At 53.6% G+C, this 19,459-nt stretch overlaps 1 protein-coding gene across 1 annotated transcript; it reads left to right on the top strand.

Annotated features, from left to right (window-relative positions):
* The first annotated feature begins 9,369 nt into the window (after positions 1 to 9,369).
* On the top strand, positions 9,370 to 19,293 carry Ppp1r1b (protein phosphatase 1 regulatory inhibitor subunit 1B). Its single transcript, XM_070028131.1, has 7 exons — positions 9,370 to 9,666; positions 11,109 to 11,169; positions 11,475 to 11,497; positions 11,879 to 11,954; positions 16,339 to 16,533; positions 18,287 to 18,406; positions 18,495 to 19,293. Exons 1-7 carry the CDS (start codon positions 9,586 to 9,588, stop codon positions 18,542 to 18,544), a joined length of 606 nt encoding a protein of 201 aa, XP_069884232.1. The 5' UTR covers positions 9,370 to 9,585; the 3' UTR covers positions 18,545 to 19,293.
* Positions 19,294 to 19,459: the final 166 nt, after the last annotated feature.

Below are 19,459 nucleotides of genomic sequence, written 5' to 3'. Positions count from 1 at the left end.
CAGCTCTGGCATCTCTCTTCTTCCATCACCCCTACTTTGCCAACCTTTCCACTACCAAGCCAGAAGTTCTTGAATGGGCCAGGTCCTGTGGGTGTCTGTGGTCCTGTGCTAGATGCTTCATAGTCCCATCCCAAGTGCATCGCGCCCCCACTGCCCCAGAAGCAAAGCTCTGGGGTTGTCTTCTTTCCTTCCTTCCTTCTTTCCTTCTCATTTTTTCTTTCTTTCACTCTTTTTTTTTATGGTCAGACCTGGGGCTTGACCTCAGCACCTGGGCACTGTCCCTGAGTCTTTTCTTCAAGGCTAGCATTCTACCACTTGAGTCACAGAACCACTTCCAGCTTTGTGTGTGTGTGTGTGTGTGTGTGTGTGTGTGTGTGTGTGTGTGTTTTGTTGGTTGTGGGGATTGAACTTTGAGCCTGGGCACTGTCCCTCAGCTCTTCAGCTCAAGGCAAGCCCTCTACCACTTGAGCCATAGCGCCACTTCAGTTTTCAGGTGGTTATTTGGAGATAAGAGTCTCATGGACTTTCCTGCTTGGGCTGGATCTCAGCCTCCTGAGTAGCTAGGATTACAGACATGAGCACGGATGCCTGGTCACTTTTTCTGTTTATGTGGTGCTGAGGAATCAAACCCAGGGCTTGGTGCATGCTAGGCAAACACTTTCACTAAGCCACCTTCCCAGCCCTTGTCTTCATTTTATACTTGCAGAATCCAAGGCTCAAAGAGGTTGAGTAAGTTGCTCTGGGCCACACAGGGAGGATGTGGCAAGGCCAGGCCCACTCAGGGGCTGTGGGACAGCAGAGTACAAAGAGACTGTCTGGCCTTCATCCTGCTGGGGGGGGGGGGGAGCAGGCAGGGGTCATGGTGAGGGAATGCAAGGGCTTTCAGTTAGACTGTGAGGAGAACTTGCTTCTTGGGAGGTGGGGGGGGGTAGAGAGGGTAAGGGGGGTTGCTAGTAGTTGGGGTGGGGAGGGGAGCCTTTCCTTCCTTTTCCAGGCTGGGGAGAGCCATGGCTGCTGGCATGGGTTAGGGGATGGGGTGGAGAGAGGACAGAAGCGGCTAGAAGAGGAAAGCCCAGGCAGGATCATGTCTCCAGAGAATCTAGGTAGCTTTTTCTACTTAATTTTGTCCCTAGCATTCTAACCTGTTCCTCATTTCCCTGGAGACTTTCTCCCCAAGATTTGCTACTTGGGGCAGAAGTGGGAACTGCTAACCTACTCTTTCCAGTAGGAGGAAGAGAAGATAGTACTAAGTTTGTAACAAATCACTTTTAGGGAAAAAAAAACAAACTATGCTTTTGTGCATCATTGTTTCATTTTCTTTTCTTGCTTTTTGCCAGGACTGGGGCTTGAACTCAGGGCTAAGGCTAGTATTCTATCACTCGAACCACACCCCCACTTCTAGCTTTTTGGTGGTTAACTGGGGAGAAAAAAGAGTCTCACAGACTTTCTTGCCAGGCTGGCTTTGAACAACTATCTCCTGAGCAGCTAGAATCACAGGTATAAGCCACTGGTGCCAAGCTAATATGTTCAATTTTCCTGACAATTCTATTATTATCCTCATTTTGTAAATGGAGACAGAGGGAGAAAGGAAGGAGGTTAAAGGAATTGCTCAAGGTCACACGAATAGTACATGAGAGAGCCAGGATTTGAACTTCTGAGCTGGTGTGTTTTACCTCCCAGATCCTTGTCTTAACTGCATTTCTGGAATGGCTAGATCAATACCCCTGGGCAGCAGAGTCAGGGATACAGCAGAGCTGCACCTTGGGTGCCTTTGGAACTTGCAGATAAAAGAGAAACCATGTGCCTCTTGTCTGCCCCTCCTCCACGTGGATTTCATGTTGCCTTGTCTATACTAGCAGAAGCTGAGCCAAGAGAATATTCAGAAGCCCAAGTCCCTCCCCTCTACTCTCCTGAGGAGAGGAGGGGGTGTGGGCATCTCCCTAGAGTGGAATACTATCCCAGAATCCCTTGCCCCCTCTTAGCCCACCCTTGAGAGCAAAGCAGGGTCAGAGCTTCAGTTAGCATCTGTCAAAGGGACCACCCTGATAGGGAACCTGAGATTCCTGTGCTTTCAGGATGAGCCCTGGGCCATCACAGTAAGGAGACCACGATCCTCTTATTTCCCAGTAGCACAGGGGAACTTCTCCAGGGAGGCTGGACATTCATCTCCCCCCCAAATTAGGGAAACGTTTGATGTCCGTCTTCTGGGCCTGGGAGTCTGGGGTGGGGGGGGCAAGTGGGGGGTGGGGGGCATTGGGGTGGGGCCTGGGAGTCTGGGGTGGGGGGTGGGGGGCATTGGGGTGGATAGCAGTTGGGCTGCAGCCCACTAGGAGATAACACTCAATCTCATTTCAGTCCTACCCTGACAACCAGGAAGTCTGGGTTCATCAAGGGCTCCCCACATGGGCCCCATTTCTGGGAGAGTGGAGAGAAACTGGGGGGCTGGGGGCGGGGAAGAGGGTTGGGGAATGGAAGCAGAAGGGGCAGGCTGGCAGCTCTGAGCTTCTCCATGCAGCCCCCCGGGCCGGGTGCCTGGGCAGGAGGAGGGGGCAGAGCAGCTGCTGGCGATTTATTAAGCAGTCACGGAAAAATTGGTTTATAAATTAACAGCTGTTTTAACTTTAGGGCCTCTTCTTCAGGGAATGGAAGCAGCCGACTGGACCGGGATTGGAGTGTGTGTGAGGCTGGTGGAGGGAGTGGGAGGCGGCGAGCTTCAGCAGCTGGCATTCTTCAGGGGCAGCCTCAGCTGGCACCTGGGGGGCACCAGGCAGTGGCCAGAGCAGGGGGTCTCCAGGTGCCGGGGGCGGAGGCTGCCCCTGCTGTGGGCTGCAGCTTGCTCTCCTCTCACCAACATCCCCGCTTCCTAAGCCACCACCTGGGGGCGCCGAAGGCACAGATGTTACAATACATGTTCCTGCCACCAGAGGGCAGCCTCAGCTCGCCGATTCCTAGCTGGGAGAGAGAGGGGTGCCTGGGCTCAGGTGCATGCTAGGCATCGAACGATCTTCCTCTCATCTATCCGGTTTTTTTTTTTTTGGGGGGGGGGGTCCGGTCGTGGGGCCTGAACTCCGAGCCTGGGCGCTGTCCCTCAGCTCTTCAGTTCAAGGCTAGCGCTCTACCACTTGAGCCACAGCACCACTTACGGCTTTTTTCTTATGTGGTGCTGAGAATCGAACCCAGGGCCTCATGCATGCAAGGCAAGTGCTCTACCACTGAGCCACCTTCCCAGCCCTCATCTATTCTGTTTTTAAAACCAGCTACAAAGCTGGGCACCGGTGGCTCATGCCTGTAATCCTAGCTACTCAGAAGGTTGAGATCTGAGGATAGCAGTGCAAAACCAGGCCGGACAGGAAAGTCCATGAGAGTCTTATCTCCAATAAACCACCAGAAAACCAGAAGTGGCGCTGTGGCTCAAGTGGTAGAGCACTAGCCTTGAGCTGAGGAGCTGAGGGACAATGCCCAGGCACAGAATTCAAGCCGCACGAGAAAAACAAACCCAGCTACATGCCGGGCACCTTTAATCAACCTGTTCAGGAGGCTGAGATTTGAGGATCTTGGTTCAAAGCCAGCTAGGCCAGGAAAGTCCATGAGACTCTCATCTCCAATTAACCACACAAAAGGGAGGTGGAGCTGTGGCTCAAGTGGTAAAGCACCAGTCTTGAGTGAAAAAGCTCAGGGCCAAGTTCAAGCTCCCAGGACCCTCCTCACCTTCCCCCTCCCCCATACACACAACCCCAATTATACAGATAAGGGTTCCAGGGCTAGAAATGTAGCTCAGAAATAACCTAGCAGGAATAAGGTTCTAGGTCTGATATCTAGTGTGGAAGGAAAAAAAGCCAAGGGTGAGGTCACTCCAGAGTTAGACTGTTTGAACCCAGGTAGGAACCTGGGGAATGTAATAATAAATGGAATAATGAAGTAGAATGATGATAGTGAAGGCTAATGAGATGCTGAATACATAGGACTCTGTTTCTTCTGTTGCATTTCTATAATTTAAGTTTTGTTTTTGTTTTTGTCGGTTGTGGGGCTTGAACTCTTGGCCTGGGCACTGTTTCTGTGCTCTTCAGCTCACGGTGAGCACTCTACCACTTGAGCCACAGCACCACTTCTGGTTTTTTAGTGGTTTATTGGAGATAAGAGTCTCATGGATGTTCCTGCCTGGGCTGGCTTTGAACTATGATCCTCAGATCTCAGCCTCCTGAGTAGCTAGGATCACAGGCGTGAGCCACTGACACCCAGCTTAAGTGTTTGTTTACTCATTCATTCCTCACTCCATCTTTCCTTTTTAATTTTTATTTATTTTTTATTTTATTTTTATTTTTATTTTTTTGTCGGTCGTGGGGCTTGAACTCTGGGCCTGGGCGCTGTCCCTCAGCTCTTCAGCTCAAGGCGAGCGCTCTACCACTTGAGCTACAGCGCCACTTCCGGTTTTCTGGTGGTTTATTGGAGATAGGAGTCTCACGGTCTCTCCTGCCCGGGCTGGCTTTGAACCACGATCCTCAGATCTCAGCCTCCTGAGTAGCTAGGATTACAGGCGTGAGCCACCAGCGCCCGGCTTAATTTTTAACTTTAATTTTTGTTGGTTGTGGGGCTAGAATTACAGGTGTGAGCCACCAGCATCCAGCTTCTCAGTACATCTTTTCTACATTGTGTTGTGCCTGCTGTATTTTGGATACTATGTGAAGATAGACATTGAGAAAGACATATCTCAAAACACAGTGTTAGGAATTATGATATGCCCACTTGGGTGGAGCAAATGAACATTTTGGGGTAATAAAGCATCCTCTATTTGCATTGTGATGGTGGTGGTCACATTAGATAAAAATGTCAAGAGTGCCAGGTGCCAGTGGCTCATGCCTATATTCCTAGCTACTCAAGAGGCTGAGATCTGAGGATCACAATTCAAAGCCAGCCAGGCAGGAAAGTCAGTGAGACTCTAATCTCCAATTAACCACCATGAAACCGGAAGTGGTACTGTGGCTCAAGTGGTAGAGTACTAGTCTTGAGCTGAAGAACTGAGGGACAGTGCCCAGGCCCAGAGTTCAAGCTCTACAACTGACCAAAGAAAAAAATGTCAAGGGTTTATTGAAATGCATGTTTAAAATTGGTACATTTTGTTGCTTATAATTCAATAAAGTTGATTTTTTAAATGTACCTAAGGGGTGACAGAATGGCTCAAGTGCCAAAGGGTCGATTAAAAAATGAAAAGCCCCAAGTTCAAAACCCAATACTACTCCCCAAACACTTCAGCACCTAATCTGAATACACTGAATGGGCAAAGAAATGGAGGTTGTGAATACATAAATCAATGTGTGATTGAGTATCTTAGATGAGTGCCTACCTACATTATCCCAGCCTATCCAGCACTGTGCCGCTGAGGGTGCCCTTGCCCTCTTTTTCTCCTTGTTCACGAGTTTCCCTAGAGATGGGCTTTGAGTTCTAATCCAGATTTCCATCCACTGAGTCCTCTTGACAGTGCTCCTCAGGCCCCAAAAGTCTGGTTCCCAGGACTCCCAGGGGCTTCCTTGCAAGCTGCCACACACCAGCCCAGCCAGCTCCAGCTCAGCTCAGTGGTGCCAAGGTCACCAGTGCTATGCCCAACTACTGACCTACAGTGCCAACACAGCAGTTCAAACCCTGGCTGATTCTGCCACCTCCTGGCTAAATTTAGAACTGCATCTCTAGAGCTGCCAGGAAGATGGAACCTTTGGAGACTACCAGGGGTCCTAAATTGGCTGGGGGGGGGGGGAGGGAGGGAAAAGGGAGGGGAAAGCAGGGATGGGGCGGGGCTTAAGTTTTATCCTATTGAATCATCACAGCCATCATTGCAAGATGGGCACATAAAAGCTAGGAAGTTTATTCAAGTTTTCCCAGTAAGCTGCAGGGCTGAGATGCTTACCCAGAGCTGTCAAACTTCCTGGTTGAAATTCTGTCCATGCTGGTACAATTTGCTGAGAGAGAAGGAGAAACTTTCTTGATTGCCCTCTCTCCTCACCCCCTGCCAAGGAGGACAAAGTCCTCACAGCACCTTTCCAAAGTCACCTTCCAACTGGGCACTGGTGGCTCACACCTGTAATCCTAGCTACTCAGGAAGTGGAGATCTGAGGATTCCAGTTTGAAGCCAGCCCAGGCAGGAAAGTCCATGAGTCTCTTCTCTTCCACTGAAAAAGACGGAAATGGAGCTGTGCCTCAAGTGTTAGAGCAAGCACTTAGTCTTGAATGAAAAAGCTAGGGGTCAGCTCCCAGCACCTGAATTCAAATGCTTAGTTTTGGCACCTCCACACAAAAAAAGTCACCTTCCAGAGAAGTGGCTGCTGTGGCTTCTCTATGCCAAGCCCTGTGGCAGGCATGGGGCAACAACCAGAAGGCAAAAGGCGGGAAGACCACACCCCAAGACAGTGTGATGCGTTAACTGACACCCTACCATAAACTTTGTTAGACCATGCAGGAACACCTAATAGTTAAGTTAATTGGAGTTAAGTCAAACAAGGTCTTAAATTTGTTCTTTGGACCTCACCACCCGTGCTTCTAACTCAAGAATAATAACTGAGGAGTGGCATATTATTTTTACATCTCATTTGCATATGATTAATTCCAAGTCAGAGTGAATGGAAGTCACCCTGGCCCCTTGCTTCTCAGCCCCCACCCCATGTGTCTGGCCCTAGCCTTCTCCTCCATCCCTTGCTGGGCTCCATCCCCCCATCCCCCAAAGCTTCTGCCTACCCCTCCCCCAGCTCCCAGAAGTGCTTGTTCTCTTCCTTTTCTGTCGCCCCCACAGCCCCCACCACCTGGCCGCCCACCGGAAAAACTTTTCCTCAAGTTCTTGAGAAGTGGCGTAGGATCCAAGAGAGAAAAATCAAAGTAATAAAACCTCATTTAATTCCTAACGGAGGGCAGAGCTGTGAGCTGCAATTATCTTAATGCTGAGCTATTTTTACTCTCTCTCTCCATCTCTGTCTCCTGCCTCTGTCGTGAGGCTTTCTCCTCTCTCTACCTCCCTTTGTCTCTCCATCTCTCACATGGGTTTTCTGTCTTTCTCTTTTTGCCTTCGACCTCTCCCCTTCTTTCCTACCTCCTAGCTTTCTGCCTGTCCTTCTTCCTCTTCCTGCCTGTCCCTTGGGGACAGACCTCTGTCAATCCTCATGCCTTTGGCCTCAGGGTTCAGAAGCCAGAGGTGCAGTGCCTGGGCCAAGGCTGGGCAGAGATAAAGACCCTTTTCCCCTCTGCAAAGACCCCCCCCTCACTCCCTTCCCAGGTGTCCCAGCCTGGGCTCAAAAGATGTTTTATCTGACTTGGGTCTCCTAGAGCGCAGCCTCTACAGACAAGCTTCCAGGTCAAACCAGGAGTCCTCAGCTCCGATGGGCCCTGAAATGCCACTGAGTATTATGCCCTGCCCCTGTCCCCCCATTGCCCACCTAACTGTCCTCTGTCCCTTTCTCTCTCTCTCCCTTACGCCCTACCCAGGGCCACCTAGGGCCTAGTGGTTGTTTTTATTTACTTTCTGAAGGTTTTGCCAACCTAGACTTTTCAATTCCCCACCACACCCCATCTGGAAGAGGGATTCTGGGCCAAGCCAGGGGCTGCCAGAAATGCCCACACCCCTGGGCCAGCAACCTGGCATCAGGCTGTTTCCCAACAAGTACATAAGTCAACAAACACGCAGGGACTGCAGCCAGGCCTGTGGCTGGAGGCTGAGCCGCCCGCCCTGATACCCCATTCCCATGAGCTCGCCCCTCCCACCACCCCTTTCCTCACCCCCGCCACCCCCAGTGGGCACTGACTCTGGGGCAGAACATAGTGCCCCTGACCTCATTTCCATGAGACTCCTCTGGCCTGCTCCCTCTGCCAACGAGCCAGCATGCTACCGAGGCTGGGAATGGAAAAGTTGCTGGTGGAGTTGGAGGGTAGGGAGGGCTCCTGTTGTCCCTGAGAGTGACCAGGAAATAAAACAGCCAACACAAACAGGGGCCCATGAGGGTGCGTGCACACACACACACACACACACACCACCACCACCACCACCACCACACCTTGGGGGTGCTACAGAGAAGCATTCAGACCCTCCCACTGAGCCCCACAGGCAGCAATACCAACCCCTGCAAAGACCCCAGGGTCTGGGCAGACAAACAAGGCCACCCCAGCCGCCTGAGCAGCTCCTCCCCGCCCCTCCAGAGACACACAAGCACCTCCGTAGAGGGGGAGGCTCACACCTCCGAATGAGCACACACACCTCTCTCCCCCAGCTCTGTTCCCAAATGCTCCGAGCTCACACACGTGATGGCACGTGTACTGCTAAGGCAGCCCCCCCCCTGCCCCCTGGGCTGGCACGGTCCTCTCCCCCCCCCCCAACAGCAGGAGAGAAAAGGCTAGAGACACGTGAAAGCAGGGGCACATCCTCCTCCCTCCCGGAAATACACTCACAGTTCCCAGCCCCAAGCCCCTCGCCTGCACGCACAGGCCGCGGGGGGCGGGGTAGAGGCAGCCCCCCCAAACCCATCACCTTGACAGCCTCTGACATCCCCCTCCACCCCCACACCCGCCCCCGCACACACGAAGCCTTCCCACGCTCTGCCACTCACACCTACATCTTTGACACTCTGACACACTTACTCACCAAGACTCACACTCACCCCACACCGACCCCCTTCCCCCAGTCACACACACACACACTCCCAAAGTAGCGCACCCCAGGCCCCTGGCACGCACTCCGCGGACTCCCTGCCAGGATGACTGACAGGTGTCCTCCCACGCGGGCACGCACACACACCTCGCTCACTCGCACCCGCTTTCTAGGACACCCCCATTCACAGCGTGACCGGGCTGCGCTCCGTCCTCGACCTCCCCGCCCCCCGGGAAACGCGGAGGGGCAGTGCCACGCAGTGGTCAGGCCCCCGGGGTCCCGCGGTCCCGGCTCCCTCCTCCTCCACGCCTCCCGCTGGACCCCATCAGTACTGCAGCTCGGAGCTGCGGGGAGACGGCGGTGGGGGGCAAGGGGGGGGCGCACTCCCACCCCGCCCCGCGCGCCCGCTCGCTGGCTCCGGGGGACCCGGCGCTCACTCCCCGCCCTCCTCCCGGCCCCGAGAGGACGCGGTTCTCGACGCTCATTGGCCGCCCTCCCCTAGGCCCTCCCCTCTGAGCAGCCGGGCGCCAGTCCCCGGCCGAGGGGCCGGGCCGGGACCCCGGGGCTGGCACCGGAGGGGCGAACCCCGCAAAAGGCAGAGGGAGGCAGGGCGAGGCAGGTGGGAGAAGGCCGGGAGGCGCTTCGCGGAGACCCGGGGAGAGCGGAGGGCGGGAGGACGAGGCTTGGCGCGCGCGGTCGGGGCAGCGGGTGGCGGCGCGGGGGAGCCGGGCTGCGGGCGCCCCGGCGAGGGCGCGGGAGCGGGAGCGCGGCGGGCGAGCCCGGGCGGGGGGCGCCGAGCCCGGCGCGGCGGGCGAGCCCGGCGGCGCGGTATTTTTATCTGGGCGGGAGCCGCCCTCCTCCTGCCTCGTCCTCGTCGACGTCTCCCGCGCGGCTGGCAGTGCCGGGGAGCCCAGCCGGGAAGCAGCCGGAGACCCCAAAGCTCGACCCCACCCCACCCGCCAGCCATGGACCCCAAGGACCGCAAGAAGATCCAGTTCTCGGTGCCCGCGCCCCCCAGCCAGCTTGACCCCCGCCAGGTGGAGATGGTAAGGGGGTCGCGCCCCACTCCCGGCATCGCCCCCAACGTGCGCCCCTCCCGGGGGCCGGGGCGCCGGACAGCGCTCCAAGTTCGCGTCCGACTCGGCAACTTCCCCCCTCCCCCTCCCCCTGCCCCGGGCCGCCGCGCGGCTGGGGCGCGAGGATCCCGGCCGTGAGCGGAGCGCAGGCTTCGGGCTCGCGGCTTGCTCCAGGGCCACCGACCCGGTCCCTAAACTACCGCCCCGGACCGCCGGGCCCAGCTCCGGAGCTGATCCCGCGAGCGAAGCGCGGTTCCTCGCACAGGGACTCTGTTACCTGGGACATCACCTTGGCCACCCACGGCCCCGCTGGCGTCCGGTCCCAGCCTGCATTGCTTGGCCTGGGGTCCCCGGAACTGTGTTCTGCCCTCTTTCTATCGGCCTCCTGGCGTCCTAACCCTAAGGAGGCGAGGTCATCCCTTCTCCAGCTGGGAGGCTTCCAAAGGCAAGGCAGGGGGAGACAGAGGTCCACACCCCCAAATCTAGCAGGGAGCACTTGTTGCTTAGATGCTGTTGGCTTCCGATGGCGATGTAAGAATGCGACCAAAAGACTGGGGCCTGCGGGTGGGTTAAGTCCGCCTAAGCAGCTTTCCTTCTGGGGTGCTGGAAGCCCGGCAGGGGGAAGGTGACACATTCAGCCTCACTCACCTGGTTCTCTGCATTTCCCTGGAGCTCCAAGGAGACCTAATTAACTGACAGTTGGTCTGATTGCCAAGCTGGGGCAGCTGTTGGGAGCGCTCAGTGCCCCTCCCCATGGTCTAACGTGGCTCGTGTAGCCAGGAAGGTAACTTTCCATGGGGCCTGATAAAGACTGCAGGAAGGAGCCGACCCTAGCCTACAGAGACACCCAAGTCCCAGGATACCTGGGACCCAGGCCTACACCTGAGCCTCTGTGTGAGGCTAGAGGTGCCTGCAGGGCTTTCTTCAGTCCCCTCTAAGTTGGTTCTAGGGTTTTTTTGGGGGGGGGTGGGGAGCTTTTTTTGTCTCATTTTTTGAGCTCTGGAGTTGACAGGGCAGGGTCATACGGGTGCCAGAGGGTTCCTGACAGCCGCATCCAGCTCCAGCCACAAAAGCTACACGAACTGGAGAGAACGAGGGCTTGGCTTCTGTGGGAAAACATGAAAAGGAAGATGTTGGTTCTGGAGTAGCCATGGCGTGGGATGGCCTGCGCTGGGAGTCAGCAAGGGGGTTTTCTAGTCCTGTGCACACTGCTGAACCTTTCAAGGGCCTCAAGGTTTTCATCTCTGTAGAGGAAGGGGCTGGGTAGGCTACTGAGTTCCTTTGGCCCTGACAGTCTTTGATTCAAAGGCTCCCTGTGGACTCTAAAGCACTGTTCCCTGCTGCTTGTGGGTGGGGGGGCAGGAGGGATACCTAGGGCGTCTCTCCTGTCCTCCCTTCCTCCATCTTCTTAGATCCGACGCCGCAGACCCACTCCTGCCATGCTGTTCCGGCTCTCAGAGCACTCCTCCCCAGGTAGGGCTGCTCCCAATGGGCTAACACCCCTCCCCCCCAACTCTGGTGTCTTCCTGGGGTCTCTGCCAAAGTCCAGTGAGCAAGGAACAGAGCTGAATGAAGACTGGGGAGGGGACAAAGTCTGTAAGGCTCAACTTCTTTCACTGGGTCTTGCGTTGGCATGACACCTCGCAGCGCCAGGAGGAAAGGGGCGCACTTCCCCTCTCCCCAGAGGCTGAGTCTTTGGGAGAAAGTGACTCAGATATTTTTCTTTTTCCCTCTCTTCTTCCTCCTCTGCTGATACATTTGGTGATCCCTCCCCCTAGAGGAGGAGGCGTCCCCGCACCAGGTGAGTTTCCTGGGGCACTGGAAGGGGGCAAGTCTGGGACCCTGGGTCCTTTGGGTCAAGGTGGACAGGCTCCTGCAGAGCCAGCCATCTACACGGGGTGCCACGGGACACATTAGCATATCAATCGCACCACCTCTGAAAAGGGCAGGTGCCAGTGTGTACCAGCAAGCCCTTCTTCCCTCAGACTTGGACCTAAGGTCTTACCTGAGCCAGGGTCTGACTGACAGGTCCAAACAGAGGGTGAAGTAGAGAGGGGCTCAGCTTAGGTTCATGATCTAGCTGCAGAGGCTATAATAGTCTACCAGGTTACTGCAGAGGAGGACGGGGGTGGGGGTGGGGAGCGGCCTGTGGGAACTCACTTCACCCGGCTTCTTCCTGCAGAGAGCCTCTGGAGAGGGGCACCATCTCAAGTCGAAGAGAGCCAATCCTTGTGCCTATACACCCCCCTCACTGAAAGGTATGACGCTCCACCCTCAGGGCTGGCTGCCCTGTGAAGGCCTGAGACTGCACTGACATGGGGGAAGGAAGGAAAAATGTCAGCTTTGTCAGGGGTGGGAGGACTGTTTCTTCCACCACCACCTGACTTGGAGACCTGTTCTTTCTTAGTCTCTCCCTTACAAAAGACAAGAGGCTGCCAGGAGCCAGTGGCTGAAGTGGGCAAAAAAAAAAAAAAAAAGCTCAGGAACAGCATCCAGGCCCTGAGTTCAAGCCCCACAAGACGTTGAGTCTTAGCAGATTGCAGAAGCTGAGTGCTGCTGGCTCACTCGGGAGGCTGAGATCTGAGGATTGAGGATCATAGTCAAAGCCAGCCCTGGGCAGGAAAGGTCATAAGACTCTCTGATCTCCAATTAAACACCTGAAAAAAAAAAAAAAAGCCAGAAGTGGAACTGTGGCTCAAGTGGTAGGGCACTAGCCTGTTCTTTCTTAGTCTCTCCCTTGCAAAAGACACTGGCCAGGAGCCAGTGGCTCCCACCTATAATCCTAGCTACTTAGGAAGCTGAGAACTGAGGATCACCATTTGAAGCCAGCCGGAGCAGGAAAGGCTATGAGACTCTTATCTCCAATTAACCACTAGAAAACCAGAAGTGGAGCTGTGATTGAAGTGGTAGACTGCTAGTCTTCAGCACAAAAGCTCAGGAACAGCACCTAGGTTCTGAGTTCAAGCACGCACACACACACACACACACACACACACACACACACACACACACGCACACACGCACACACACACACACACACACACGAAAAAGGTATAAAAAAAGCAGGTAATAGGGTTGAAAAAGAACACCTGACCTCAAATGACAACAGCCATCAAGAGAAAAGAGACTCCACTGTGCAAGTGCCTCCTTAACCACCCATCAGAGGGTGCCCATCAGAGGGCACCTTCTCCCCGTGAACTCCCCTATCCCCCCTTCCTGTTTGCCTGGCATTTGTAGCCATCTGCATCCTAGACTCTCCCCTGGTCTGTCTCCCCTTCTGTATTAAAAGGCAAAGTCATTCCTGTAGCACATACTTGCTGAGCACCTCATATATATGCTAGGCTTCCCTGGTGGGCAGGAAGAAGAAAAAGTAGGATTTGGGAGTTAGGGATGTAGCGCTGTGGTAGAACTCTTGCCTAGCATACATGTGTCCTCAGATTTCCACCCCTAGAATGGCTAAAAATTTAAAAGTAAGAAATCCCTGTGCTCCTGGCCGTCTACCTTCAAGGCTCAGAGTTCGAAGAGGGGGCATGATTAGGCCTAGATTGGAAGAATCATAGAATCAACAAGTAAGCAAGACAAAGGGAAGAAGATGTGAAAGGGGCAGGAGGTGTGATCAGTGTGGGGGAAGAGTGGGATTTAGGGCTAGCCTGGAATCCTGGTTTCTGATCAAGGAGCTATGGGAGAGAGGCCTGAGGGAGAAGGAGGTGAGGCCTGAGCACAGGAAGGAACTTCTCCTAACTAGGCATCAGGTGCCTCCCCACCCCCTGCTTCAAGTCTAGCTTGAGGCACCTCCTGCCTGGCCCAGCCTCTTCTCCAGTGGCAGGAAGGAGGGAGACCCGGAAGGGTGCTGGATGAATTATGTTCCCAGCACCTGCCAAGGTCAACAGGTACAGCTGTCAGCCTTCCTGCTAAGGCTGGGAGCAGAGGGATAAAGGAAGGGGTTCCTTTTCTTCTCCCAGGACAGGAAAGTGAAGGGGCAGAGCTATAGCCACAGGCAGTGTGGAAGGACTTTCTCATCTGTAGGGATGTGTGTAAGGACTCAAAGTAGGCATGAGGGCCACTGGCCAGTGGCTCAGGCCTGTAATTCTAGCTACGCAGGAGGGTGAGATCTGAGGATCTTGGTTCAAAGCCAGCCTGGGCAGGAAAGTCTGTGAGACTCTTATCTCCAATTAACCACCAGAAAACTGGAAGTGGCGCTATGGCCCAAGGGGTAGAGTACTCACCTTGAGTTGAAGAGCTCAGGGACAGCGCCCAGGCCCAAAGTTCAAGCCCCACAACTGAAAAAAAAAAAAAAAAAAAGGCATGAGGGCGAAGAGCATCTTCTCAACAAATATCATAAGAAGGCTGTCTGCTTCCCACTCTAGCAGGGCAGATGTAAGCGGGGAGAACTGTCTCCTGGCCTGTCTTGGGGGAGGATGCAGGGATTGAACCCAGGGCCTTGAGCTTGGTGAATCATGTTCTACATCCCCAGCTACATCCTCAGGTCTCACTGGTTTCTTTTTCCCTCCCTCCCTCCTTTTTCTTTCTTTCTTTCTTTCTTTCTTTCTTTCTTTCTTTCTTTCTTTCTTTCTTTCTTTCTTTCTTTCTTTCTTTCTTTCTTTCTTTCTTTCCTTCCTTCCTGTCCCGAGACTTAAACTCAGGGCATAGACACTGTCCTTGAGCTTATTTTTTTGCTTAAGGTTAACACTCTACCACTTGAGCCACAGCTTCACTTAATGTTTTTTTTATTGGGGGGATGTTAATTGGAGATAAGAGTCTCACAGGACTTTCCTGCCAAGGCTGACTTCAAACCCTGATCTTCAGTTGTCAGCCTCCTGAGTAGCTAGGCTTATAGACATGAGCCATTGATGCTTAGCTTCTCCCTGGTTTCTTGATTATGAGCATGGGGCAACTGGGCTGGGGTAGGATTTTAGGTCCAGGGCCCTACCCATGTATTCCTACAGTGATCAAAAATGTGCCTCACCTCCAGTCCCCTGTGAGCTAGTCTCAGAGTCTAAGTCGGGGCAGGCAGGATGTAGAAAGCTGTCAGAAGAGGGATGGACAGCCTGGGGGCTGTGTTGGAGTTCTCAGATTTTAAAAAGGGAGACTGGAGGAAAGGGGAAATTCAGGATCTCCAGAAGTAGAGAAGCTAGAGAAAACAGCCGGGGTAGAAAAGGTTGCCCCAGAAGGTCCAGGGAGACCCAAGGGAGGATGAAGCGTGTGGAGGCTCCGGAGCACCAGCACAGGCAGAGGCTGCACACACCTATTGTCATTATGGCTCAGGAATGAATTCTCCACCCTGGGCTGGGGGAAGAAGGCTGCCCAGGATGCCACCTTCTCTCTCTCCCAGCCTCAGGGCCCCTTCTGTGCCCAGAGGGCCTTGCTTGACAGACTTCACCCATTTCTGGGCAAGGGAAATGCCTGGCAAGTTCAGGGGCTCCAAGAGGAGGATTCAAGTCCCCCACAGCCCTTCAAGGAGGGTAGACTGAAGTAAGTTGGCTGAGAGGGGTCCAGGGGTGCTCCAACGCTCCACTTGGCTCAGAGTGAAGCTTTGCCAAGTCCCCAAGGTCAGAGGCAGGGAGATTTATTGTGCTTTTATTGCCTAGGTAGCTTGCCCAGAGCCAGCGGGAGGTGCTGGGCTGGGAGCTGGGGGCAGGGAGGGGCAGCGGGCACACACAATGCACCCTCTGTGCCTGTCCCCAAGTTGGCAGAATCCCTGGCCCAGTCCACGGCACAGAGGTTTCCAGCCAGTATCTACCCACTGGGCTGCTAAGGGGAGGGGCAGCTGGCGGGCTAAGAAACTGTGCGGCCCTGCCCTTCTGGGCAGCATCTGCTCCAGGAGCTGTGAACTTAGTATCCCACCTGCTTCCAAATCCCATCAGTCCATGCTTCCTGTTGATTCTGAACCAGTCTCTGCTCACAACATCCTTTCAGTCCCCACCAATCCCTAGACTCCCTCTAGCCCTGGCCCCTTTCTCCCATCATATCTATGGCAAACCTCTCTAGTTGCCCACCCTAGCCCCTTTCCAGGCTGTATATGAGCAGGCATTGGTACTGGTGGGGTGTTTTTTGCTTTCTAGGTCACTGCAGAGGGAACTGGGAGCCTAGGGATGTGGGTCAAGATTGTGGGGGCTGTGTCGGAGTAGGACATTTCTCTTGCACACACTTCACCAGCCACAGAACTGCTGTGACCTTAGTCTCTCAGTCACATTCCTGCCCTTGGAGTCTGGGGCAGGGCATGTGAATTGGCATCTAAGACTAGGCAGTATGGTGGAGGGGACACAGAGTGCAGAGAAGGTCGGGATAAGCAGGGAAACTGGCAAATGCCCCAGGCCCAGGGACTTGTGCTGAGGCTGAAGTTGGTCAGCCTTGTCCATATGGAATATTTGGAAATACAACATTCTACCCAGAGAATGTTAAACTGCTGCTGTGCCTGCCTGGTCTTGCCCAGCTTGGCTCCCCATGGTGCGAGTCTTTGGGGGGGAGGGCAACATCTTGGGACAGCTTAAGAACCTGCCCCCTGCTGTTCCCATCTTGGTTTGGTCTGGTCCCCAGAAGACTGGGCTATAGTTTTGGGGCCTTGAACTCAGGGTCCTGAGGGCGTTAATCTGCCTCAGACCCCTGGCTGACCCTTGCATTCCTGGGTCCCCTTTGTGCCAGCCGTGCAGCAGCGCATTGCTGAGTCCCACCTGCAGACCATTAGCAACTTGGCCTCAGAGGAGGAGGATGAGCTGGGGGAGCTGCGGGAGCTGGGTTACCCAAGAGAGGAGGATGAGGAAGAAGAAGAGGATGATGAAGAAGAGGATGAAGAAGAGGACAGCCAGGCTGAAGTCCTGAAGAGCATCAGGGGGTCTGGTAAGCTGAAGGGGCTTCAACATTCAGGTCCCCACCACCACAGGCTAAGTGTGGGTGCTCCTTGGGTATCCTGAAGCCCTCTCAAGCCAGTTTCTCACACTGAAGTGACACCACAGGGCACCTCCAACTGGGCCATACCTGAGCCTAGACTTACTCCACCTTGGATTTAGCTTCTCCCCATCCGGTTTTCCCCAATACTCTTCCTCTTCCCTAAGAATTAAATGTTTGAGGATAGATAGACCCACAAAAGGATTTACCATCCATGGCTACAAGGGGGTGGGAGGAAAAGGGGTCCCAAACCCCCATTTCTGATTGTGTGGTGTGATTTCTGCTGGATTCAGGGGGCCAGCTGGTTGTCTTCTTCAGAGCCCTAGAACTATTTTCTCCTTTTACTTCCTAGGGTGGGGTGTAGGAGGGTGCCCTCTAGTGTCCGGATGAAGAACCCAGGATTTAAGAACCAATCTGAGCCCTCACACTTGTAATCCTAGCTACTCATGAGGCTGAGGTCTGAGGATCACAGTTCGACTCCAGCCTGGTCTAGAAAGTCCCCACGAGACTCTTATCTCCAAAAAACTACTCAAAAAAGCTGGAAGTGGCCTGGTGGCTCAAGAGGTAGAACATCACCTTGAGAACAAAGAGGCTCAGGGATGGGGCCCAGGCCCTGAGTTCAAGCCCCAAGACAAAAAAAAAAAAGAAGAAGAAGAAAAAAAAAACCAATCTGATTCTTTGTATATCCAATTTCAGCTTCCTGGGAGAAAGGGGACCAGAAAAAGGCCTACAACCTACACAGAGGTCCAAACACCTCACAGAGTCTCAAAGCCTAGAGAACTAGCAAGCAGGATCCTCACCCCTTCCCAGGGTTGTTTTTTCCATATCCGGCCATGCAAGGTTGTGCAACATCTATTCCTACAGGTGTACATTAAATTTTTGGTCCATTATTAATATTTATTCTAATTTGTTCAAATGTTTATTTAGTGCTAGAGACAGAGGATTGGATCCAGTAGACATTCTACCACTTGGGCCATGCATCCAGCCCTTTTTGCTTTAGTTGTCTTTGGAATAGGATTTTGTGCTTAGGTATGCCTGGGCTGCCCTGGACCATAATTCTCCTATTTACACTTCCTGGAGTCATTTTTGGCTGAGATGGGCTTTTACTTTTTTTTTTTTTTTTTTTTTGGCCCAGACTGGCTTTGAACCACAATTCTTCAGATATCTACCACCTGAGTAGTGAGGTTACAGGTATGAACCACCACTCCTAGCCTATAGGCCCATCACTTATAGGAATTGCAGTCCCCTGCTTGAAGCATTTAGCCCTTGCACCCTGACAAGATGACCTGGGCTTCTGTCTCTGGCAGCTGGAAGGGTTAAACCAGCTCCCACTGAGAACCCTAGAACAGGAGGTGAGAGACATCTCTTCAGGACAAGCAGTAGGGCAGTGGGTCATATGACTTGACTATCAAGGAGTAACAATAACCTCTAGTACACCTGAAAGGCTTCTGAGTGCTGGCACTAGCCCAGGCAGGTATTACTTTACTTAAGGTAATCTGTAATGGCCCTCTTACACAAAATCTCCTTCAGAAAGGTGACAGCTGACACACCTAAGTCACATGGCCTGTTATTGGGAGAGCATTCTAGTCTAATACGCAGTCTGCTATGTTTCAGAAAGCTTGGTCTCAGCCCTTAGATGTAGTTTGTAGCTCTAGGACAGTCAGATGGGCACTCAGAACCTGTTCTTATATGCCCTCTTTTCCAGGTGGGCAGAAGATAACCTGTGGCCAGGGTCTGGAAGGGCCCTGGGAGCGTCCACCCCCTCTGGATGAGCCCCAGAGAGATGGGAGTTCTGATCAAGTAGAAGATTCAAGAGCACTAAGTGGTAAAGCTTGAAGAAGGGAGTGGGAGGCCATTGGGGACCTTGGTGGGCAGGACCCAGCTCCTGAGTCCTTCTCTAACTTGCCTTACAGAGCATGGGGAGGAGCCTCAGCGCCCTGGTCCCCCTGAGCCTGGCACATAAGCTTCCAGTCCTGCATCTGCCAGGAGGGAAGTGAAGGCATCACTATTCCCCAGAAATCTACTCTATCCCCATCTTGCTTTGTACCCTTCCCCACATCTGCTAGGGCTGCGGCTTCTGACTTCTAGAAGACTAAGGCTGGTCTGTGTGTGCTTGTTTGCCCAAATTTGGCTGATGCCCAGAGTTACCCAATACATATCCCTGCCAGTCATCCCTCCATTCACCCAGTGAGAAGTGGGATATGAGAGAGTCCACAATGGAAACACCAGGAAACCAGAAATAATCATTCTATTCCCCAGATCCTCTCCCCTGGGCACCGGAGACCCACAGGGCAGGACCCTAAGATCTGGGCAGAGGAGGTGCTGAGAACCTGCAGGTGTCTTTAGCTCTTCTTCATCCCCTCCCCTATGGGGACCTCAAGTTACCACCTCTCTCACTGGTCTCTATAGGGTCCAGGACTCAGCCATGTTTCTCCACAGTCTCAACATTTTGGACTTATTCACATATCATCCCTGCCCCTCCTGGGTGCCTGGAAGATGGACTGGCAGCAGCTGCTTTGTTACTTTTTTTTGTTTGTTTGTGCTTTGATGCCAGGAATGCAGCCTAATATATATAGTAAATATCCTTACAGGGAGCACATAGGGTGGGGAAGCCAGGTTCTCCTTGTTCTCCAGCTGCTCTGCCCCCTTCCCCCTTTTCCCTAACTCCAGACCTGAACCTCTCCTGTGCTGTAATAAATCTTTGTAAATAATTGTGCTGAGATTTCTTCTTTCAGGGGAGAGGGAAAGGGTGTTAATCTCCTGATATGGAAAGCTGGTGACAACAGGTTCAGGGCATTCTTTTTTTTTTTTTTTGGGGGGGGGGGTCCAGTCGTGGGGCCTGAACTCTGGGCCTGGGCGCTGTTCCTCAGCTCTTCAG

Source organism: Dipodomys merriami, unplaced genomic scaffold, assembly GCF_024711535.1.
Source record: "Dipodomys merriami isolate MVZ:Mamm:240054 unplaced genomic scaffold, mDipMer1.0.p SCAF_19, whole genome shotgun sequence".
NCBI lineage: Eukaryota > Metazoa > Chordata > Mammalia > Rodentia > Heteromyidae > Dipodomys > Dipodomys merriami.
The sequence above is the reverse complement of the archived record's forward strand: the minus strand, read 5'-3'. Positions and strand labels throughout refer to the sequence as shown.

What these genes read in the sequence shown, in the direction of transcription:
- Ppp1r1b (XM_070028131.1), top strand. Translation starts at nt 9,586, where the DNA reads ATGGACCCCAAGGACCGCAAGAAGATCCAGTTCTCGGTGCCCGCGCCC. An exon ending in CTCAGAGCACTCCTCCCCAG is followed by an intron (nt 11,170 to 11,474) that starts GTAGGGCTGCTC and finishes CCCTCCCCCTAG; the next exon opens with AGGAGGAGGCGTCCCCGCAC. An exon ending in AGGAGGCGTCCCCGCACCAG is followed by an intron (nt 11,498 to 11,878) that starts GTGAGTTTCCTG and finishes TTCTTCCTGCAG; the next exon opens with AGAGCCTCTGGAGAGGGGCA.